Source organism: Gobius niger (assembly GCF_951799975.1).
Source record: "Gobius niger genome assembly, chromosome: 14".
NCBI classification, from domain to species: domain Eukaryota; kingdom Metazoa; phylum Chordata; class Actinopteri; order Gobiiformes; family Gobiidae; genus Gobius; species Gobius niger.
Window position 1 is genome coordinate 19,617,658 of NC_136865.1, and position 7,976 is coordinate 19,625,633.

Consider the following 7,976-nt stretch of genomic DNA (forward strand, 5'->3'; position numbering starts at 1 on the left):
GACCTACATTTTTATGAAGGTTGTTCGGGAAATTCCACAGTTACCATCATGGATCTATTATATTAAACGGTTACCATGGAGATCCGCCATCTTTGCAGCTGTTAGCATACATTTCCATAGACTAACATTAGCTAAAAACAGTATAAAAAGTGAGAAAAAAGCTGTGGAACTACTCTGTTAGCTGCTGAGTTCCTGCTTGTAAATACATATAACACACTGTGGTGTCCAAGTGTTTTAATGTGAACAATGACTACAGTATTTTAACTTTTAGGATGAATATTCCCGAACTCTTCTCTTCTTTTTTTCTCCTTCCTTTCAATTTTTTTTTTTTTGTACTTATATTAAATTTATTGTTGTATTGTAGGCACTCAACGCCGAATTATTACAAAAAGAACAATAAACTCATATCGTTTTAAACCAGACAGATGGTCAGACAGACAGACAGAGCTCGGCATGTGTATATGTCGTTGGCCTCCTCACCAGCAGGCGGCGCTGTGAGTTGCAGTGAGTGTTTCCATGTGACATTGGCATCAGGAGAGGGCAGGTGATGATTTTCAACATTATATATCTTATTATTTCTCTTCTGTGATCGCGTGTAAAACTACGGCATTTATTGTGTATATAAATTAAGTATATCAACACCGTAAAGAATATTGTGCGGGCATACTGTGTGAAACCGCATTAATAAAACGCGAACCATGAAAGAAAAAGTTAGCCTAGCATTAGCACGTCATCATCATTGACAGTACTATCAACTTAAAACATGTTTAGTAATATAAAGTATTGCGATTAAACGTGCAATGTATGACTTTTATTTAATGGTAAATTAGAGCACTGTGCACGCATTACACATTTGAGAGGAGACACATGAATCTCAGGCATTTCAGGACAGGTTTGTAGAGAAGTTAGCATATCTTACATATATATTTTTTTCAGCCTTAAACATAACATGAACCCAGATTTGATATTTGTGTTTAGAAATGGATATTGCATTCTTTAAACAACTGTCTGTACTAATTGCTGATTGGCTGAGTGGAATTTTCTGATTATCTTCCTGTCAAACTACCAACTTGTGTTTTCTCTCAGGAGCACAATGAGGCTGACTGCTGTCCTGTCGATGGCTCTAAGGGTTGTGGTGCCTAAGGACTATCGATATGGCACGAACAGACCATGGACACAGGCTGCGAAGAGGATGAATCCCCCCGGGAAGAAGCGGAGAAAGGTGTTTGTGGAGCCCATGGCAGCAGAAGACTGGACCGTGTTCAGAGGAGACAGGGTGAGAAACGTTGTATGCTCTTGACACAACTGTGGGAGTTAGTGCAAAAATGATGTCCCATTGCTTACTCGGAGGCTGCTGCGCCACGTGTTTTATGGATAAAAGAAAACGTGGTGACATTATTTATAAACAACTAATCTTTGCTTGGTTTGTAGGTTGAGATTCTTGCAGGAAAGGATAAAGGGAAACAAGGAAAAATCATCCAAGTTTTCAGGCACCGAAACTGGGTTATGCTGGAGGGGCTGAACACGGTAAGATGCAAAGAAAATGTATTTTTTCAGGATCATCTAACTTGTAACAAGAGAAAAAAAACTACATTTGTTGAATAATGATACTGTGCTTTTGGTAACAGAAGCATTACTATGTTGTTTCCTCTAAATGAGAAATAATACTTTTTAAAGACTCCAGCAGATGGCACTAAACTGTTTCATAAATACTCACCAAGTTTGGCTTTCACCATAACGTGTGCATGTATTTCCTCCCCTGTTTGCAGCATCACAGATATATGGGGAAAACACCCGATTATCGAGGGACATACATTGCCACAGAAGCACCATTGTTGGTGCGAGATGTAGCCCTGATTGACCCCTCAGACAGGTAATGTTCACTTCTGCTGCTTTTTGATAATTACACTTTTAAGAACAAAATCAAGATATCATTTTTGTTCTATAGGAAGCCCACTGAGGTAGAGTGGAGGTTCACAGAGGAAGGAGACAAAGTGCGAGTTTCATTAAGAACTGGCCGAATTATTCCCAAACCATTGGTGGAGAGAAAAGACGGTATTGTGCCCCAACAATGGAAAGGTCAGTGTAAACCTCTTGGTTATGATGTTTAAGTGTTTTTATTAATAGTTGCAATATTATGTTTAATTTTAAAAGGGAGGATAAACTGAAAACATTACAACGCAATCTGTAGCTCTTATACTGTCATTGCATCACTCTTTAAGGAATAGGCCACAGTTTTTCCAAACTGAGATATGTTCTTACCTGAGCTTAGACGAGTTGATGCGTAACTGCCTCGTCTAAGCTTAGGTAAGAACATATCTCTGTATGTAAAAACGATCGTCTATTCCTTTTAGGAAGTGTGACTAATAATTATCATTAACTAGAGGCGTATAATTTATTTATGCTACAATTTTGTGTATTTTTGATGAGTTTTTGCAGGTGTAAATTATATCGTTCCATTTTAGCATGATTGATTTATACTTTATTATTATTTAGTGAAATAGCCCTAACATCGTAATGCTACCACTTTCAATTGGCAATTATTATGAATAAAATGGTCTGGCAGTTTTATTGTGGAACTACCACCTCTCTCCAAACTTTAACACCTGGTCAGACATGAGCTCTGCCAATGTTGTTATACGGCTATTTATAATTACCAGATTTGTATGTCTTTCAGATGGTCCCAAAGACACAAGTCCCGATGATGCACTGGAAAAGACCTACGTCCCTTCCCTGAAAACTCTGGAGGAGGAGGTCATGGAAAAAATGTCCATTGTTGAGAACAGGAGGCACAAGCGTTCCTATTGGTACTAACCAGACGAAGCTTCAAGAACTGAGGTGAACCAGGTCCAGATTACATTGGACAAAGAGACTGAAAAACCACAATGTCCAATACAAACTGACTGACAACAATTAGAGGCTTTAATCCTATAATGTCCTTTCGAGTAGAAAGATGCTTTGAAGCTGTATTAATAAATGTGAAGGTATGTCATTGCGGAGGTGCCTTATTTTATTACTGAGGTGATTTTCAAAGGGAAGTATTAAAGGGATATATCTAACACTAAACGATCACGAGAATACCCAATGTGAGTAAGACAAGATGGCCACTGGGGCTGGTGCCCATTCCCTAAAGCTCTCAAAATCCACTGTTGGCGAAGTTTATTAAAATTATGCAACTTCTATTTGGCACTAATAGAGCTGCTGCTTGGAATTTCCACTGTACACAATAATACTCTGTGTCTGCAGTGGTAGAAAAGTCTTATTGGCAGAGACGATATGGTTTAAGGAACAGGTCAAATTGCATAAGATAGATGTATAAATTTTCAGTTCTCTGACCATGAAAGACAAATGAGGCGGTATTTTCTATTTGTCAGAATGGCAGTGCGGTGACACTTTCTTACAGTGTTACAAAATGTGAATTTAAAGGCTATTTATATATCAAAACGTATTTCCAGATGCCAACGAGGCCTATTCCAGAAAAAATGCAAACAAAATGACCTGAAATTTCAAACATATCCTACAATAGCTCCCAACCTATTCCTCATTCCTAGACCTCGCTTGAACCTTAAATTTCAGGGGGAGAAAATTAAGTTTCCTTAAATTTGGAAACTCGGTCTGTTGGGAGTCATTGCCCTATAAGTTGTGGTGATGTAATTTGGGAACAAAGTAATAAAGTGATCAAGAGATGAACTTGTCCATTAATCAGACGCCCCAGAGCGCAACAGTCTTGAAAATACTGTCAATACTGGGGCTGCTGTTCATGGTAGTTGTTGTGGATACAGGCCAGAGCGTATAAAGTCTCTCCTCTTACTGGTTAACCGCACAGATCCACTTACAGCTAAAACTACATCCACGTGTTGCCAGATCCTCAGCTGTTGATGCTACCGTGCGCGTTGCCAGGCATTGAACACAAAAATCCCATTTCCTGGATAAAATAAGACGTGACACAGTTTCTAAAGCCGGTTTTCCTGTGGGCGCAGTGAGCATCATGCAGAAAGCATTGTGAGGTTGGACCCATGAGAGCGATGACTGAGCAGTTTTCCCAGACTTCTGCCCACTTTGCCACTTACACATTCAAATGCTGAATAGAATTATCCGCTCGGTGGAAACTTTAAAGGTTTTGAGGTTTTTGGACTTTTGTGTGAAGGGAAATGATTCAATAGCTGGTCATCTTTGTCGGTTGCAGTCTGGGATTGTGCAGAAAGATGCTGTGTCTGATATTACTGAAGGGGAACTGTTGCCCTTTCCTTTATAAAACAAAAAGTGGTAGATCTCAAGAAGAAAGACTGACAAAGAGTTTTTGGAGTGACAAAGATTAGAATTAATAGTTCTGAGGGGACAGCTAATGTTTGATGATTTTGAAGATGCTGCATAAAGGTGATATATGGGGAGTATAGTAGCCTAGATAGATAGAAAGAGGCTTGGAGCGCGTCGTCGTTGGTCTTCATTATGGGAAGATCGGTGATTCCCAGCTCCCGCAAGTGTCAATTGTCCTTGTGTTCCAGAGTGAAGACACTTGACTCATCTTGCCTGTATACAAATGTGGTTTGTGAGCCACTGGTTGGCACAGATAGGCAGCCTCACTTCCTGCAATCTACCCAAAGGCAGCTGTGGCTTCTGTAGTACGGTATTAGACTCATAAAAGTGTCCACCTTGAATTAATTGTTATGATCTGGGGTTACAGCAGTTGGTCAGGCCTAGATTCAGCAACACTATGTGCTGAAGTGGGAACCATACTTACTTTTTTTTCTGTTCAATTAGAATTTAAAAAAATATTTCTATTTGTCAAATTCCAGAAGAATGAGAGATAGAATTTTCTACACATTTTTTATTACTTTTTACAAAACCAAAAGTTTGCATTGCATTAATATTTTGTAGAATTGTCTTTAAACTGATTATTTTGGGTCAAACGTTTTGGATTTCCTTCCTCAAGATTCTCACAACAGTTGGCACAAATTTTGGTCCATTTGTCCAAACAGAGCTAGTGTAACTGAGCCACATTTGTGTGGCTACAAATTTGGCTCAGTTACACTTGCGTGCACAAGCCGTTTCAGCTCTGCCCATACATTTTCAACTGGATCGAGATCATGACTTTGTGATGACGACTTCAAAACATTGACTTTGTTCTCCTTAAGCCACTTTGTAATCAGTATTGGCCATATGCTTTGGGAATTGTCCATTTGGAAGACCCATCCGCACCTGACCTTTAACTTCCTAGCTCTTGAGGTGTTGCTCCAATATTTCCATATAGTGTTCTTTCTTCATGATCTCATCTATGGTGTGAAGTGCACCAGTCCCTCCCGCAGCAAAACACCCACAGCATGATGCTGCCACCCCCGTATTTCACAGTTGGGATGGTGTTCTCAGGCTGCAAGATTCCCCCTTTTTACTACAAAAAATTATGGCCAAATTTATTTACTTTTTTCCGTCAGATCACAGGACATGTCTCAAATTAAAGTCTTTATCCCTTTTTTATTTGAAAACTTTTTTGGGTTTATTTTGGAGTGGGAGCTTCTTCCTGGCAGAGAACCCTCTCAGCCCATGTTGGTACAGTACTTGTTTCACTCTGAATAATGACAAACTCTTTCCAGGTTCAGCATCTTCATCTGGTCTTTTGCATTTGTTCTTGGGTTGATATTCGTATTTCAGACACAGCACGTTCATCTCTGGGACACAGAACCCGCCTTCTTTCCGATCTGTATGATGACTGGTCATTTCCATCATTGTTTTAACCAATGTACCTGGCACCTTCAAGGGTCTAGAAAATGCACCCAAAGATGAATCAGACTTGTGCTCCCAAAGTCATGACATCATCATCTGGGCTTTCCCTAACGGTTTAAAGGTATCGTAATCTTAGTGTATGTAAATTTATGACTTTGTTAAAAGTAACAAAAACATTTCCAAAAAATGTTTTCTCTCATTCTTCTGGCATTTGACAAATATAAATATTTCTTAAAATTCTAATTGACCTGAAGAAAAGAAAAGTTAATTCTAGTTTCATGTCACAGTGAGAAAATGCAAATATGTCTTTATATGATGTGTATGTAAACATTTGGTTCCCGCTCTACATGAATGACCAGGTTATTCCATCAGTCGATTTCTTCTCCCTGATGGCATGGCCCTATTCCAAGATGACAATGCCAGGATTCATTGAGCTCACTTTGTGAAAAAGTGGTCCAGGGAGCATGAGTCATAATTTTCACACATGGATTGGACGCCTCGGAGCCCAGATCTGAACCCATTGGGAAATGTTGCGATGTGCTGGAGACGGCTTTGTGCAGTGGTCACACTCTCCCATCATCAATACAAGACCTGAAAAATGAATGCAACACTGGGTCTTTTGGCATTGCTGAAGCTTATTGAAACAATGCCATGCTGAAAGTGTGCTGTAATCAAAGCTAAGCGCTCCTTTTTTGTGGCGACTTTTTTTGGTCAGAAAGAAAGAAGAAAATGTTTGGTTTTCTGAGTACCAAGTTCTAAACCAGGTCTTGCAAGACTTGCTTATAGTAGGTCTATAGCATGACTAAACCATGATTAAATGATTTAAACCATGACAAATACATTAATTAGACTGCAGTGTCCTACCTATACGGCTGAGTTTTAATTGAAACACATTGAGGCCAAACAAGTCTAAACCCCTCAGAGGATGGACTAAATTAGACCCATCACAGTCAAACATGGATGAAGAGTGTGTCTACAACATGCACAGTCGTAATGTTGCATTTTTCCAGCTGCGCTTGCCTTCAGATGAACAGCCTATAATTAGATGCTGTCATTATTCTGTAACCGTGCTCAGATCAACAAGATCACAGTGTTCGAATATAGCCTGAAAAGTCCTTCAGATGTACGGCAAATCATTTTCCATTTTAGGACACATAGCTATTTTTATTATATATTTGGGCAAGTGCTAAAGGGAAAGCAGGACGACTTTATTTGATGACACGTGGAGATCCAGGTGGGACTGATTAACGAACGCAGCCTGAAAATCGCTTGTGAATCAGCAAAAACGAGCCCTAATTCTGCCTGAGTCACTTCGCGGTTTGAAGTTTACTGTGTTTTACCAGAACTGTTCTTAACCTATACCACAAAGCAGAGATTACAAGATGATCATTCAGTTTCTTCTCTCCATCTCACTCCACAAATTCAGTGCAGCACGTTTGCTCGAGTCAGTGGACAATCCTCTTCAATAGTTGTACTCAATTGTGCTCTTTTCCTTTTAAGTTTGTGGTAAGTTGAGAAAGAGCAGCAGTATCCCGAGGTAGATAGAATAACCAAAATATTTATTCATTTGAAAGCAACGTTATCAAAAAAGAATTTTACTCAACCAGAAGTGAAAAGTAGTGACCCAAACCGATGCTCAAGTAAATGTAAAAAGGGCTGGGTTACACTTTAATTTAAAATACTTTGATACATTGTCCGTCCATCCATCCATCCATTTTCTTCCGCTTTATCCGGGGCCGGGTCGTGGGGGCAGCAGTCTCAGCAGAGATGCCCAGACTTCCTGATCCACACACACCTCCTCCAGCTGTTCTGGGGGAACCCCGAGGCGACACCAGGCCAGCTCGGAGACATAGTCCCACCACCGTGTCCTGGGCCTTCCACGAGGCCTCCTCCCAACAAGACATGCCTGGAGCACCTCCTGCGGGAGGCGACCAGGAGGCATCCGAAACAGATGCCCGAGCCACCTCAGCTGGCTCCTTTCGACGTGAAGGAGCAGCGACTCTACTCCGAGCTCCTCCCGGGTAACTGAGCTCCTTACCCGATCTCGAAGGGTGCGCCCAGCCACCCTGCGAAGGAAACTCATTTCGGACGCTTGTATTCACAATCTTGATACATTGTACCTAAACTAAATGTAGTACTTTGGAGGTACCTTTTGTATTTTAGGGTTAGGGCTTAAAGAGGGGGTATTATGCTTTTTTCAATCACATAGCACCAGTCTATATCACACTACACTGATGACGCAACCTTCTGTTGGT

General features: G+C 40.4%; 1 protein-coding gene across 2 annotated transcripts; it reads left to right on the forward strand.

Moving 5' to 3' along the window:
- The first annotated feature begins 500 nt into the window (after positions 1-500).
- On the forward strand, positions 501-2,904 carry mrpl24 (mitochondrial ribosomal protein L24). Of its 2 annotated transcripts, none has more exons than XM_079570803.1 (6): positions 501-544; positions 1,087-1,276; positions 1,432-1,527; positions 1,770-1,873; positions 1,949-2,079; positions 2,678-2,904. In XM_079570803.1, exons 2-6 carry the CDS (start codon positions 1,094-1,096, stop codon positions 2,812-2,814), a joined length of 651 nt encoding a protein of 216 aa, XP_079426929.1. In that variant the 5' UTR covers positions 501-544; positions 1,087-1,093; the 3' UTR covers positions 2,815-2,904. The 2 variants fall into 2 exon arrangements, with proteins under 2 accessions (XP_079426929.1, XP_079426928.1); XM_079570802.1 differs by having other exon boundaries at positions 505-544; positions 1,090-1,276.
- Positions 2,905-7,976: the final 5,072 nt, after the last annotated feature.

Bases quoted from the DNA above. Each gene is read 5' to 3' on its own strand.
- mrpl24 (XM_079570803.1), top strand. From the start codon at position 1,094: ATGAGGCTGACTGCTGTCCTGTCGATGGCTCTAAGGGTTGTGGTGCCT. The intron at 1,528-1,769 runs GTAAGATGCAAA...CCCTGTTTGCAG, and splicing joins TGCTGGAGGGGCTGAACACG to CATCACAGATATATGGGGAA. The intron at 1,874-1,948 runs GTAATGTTCACT...TTTGTTCTATAG, and splicing joins CTGATTGACCCCTCAGACAG to GAAGCCCACTGAGGTAGAGT.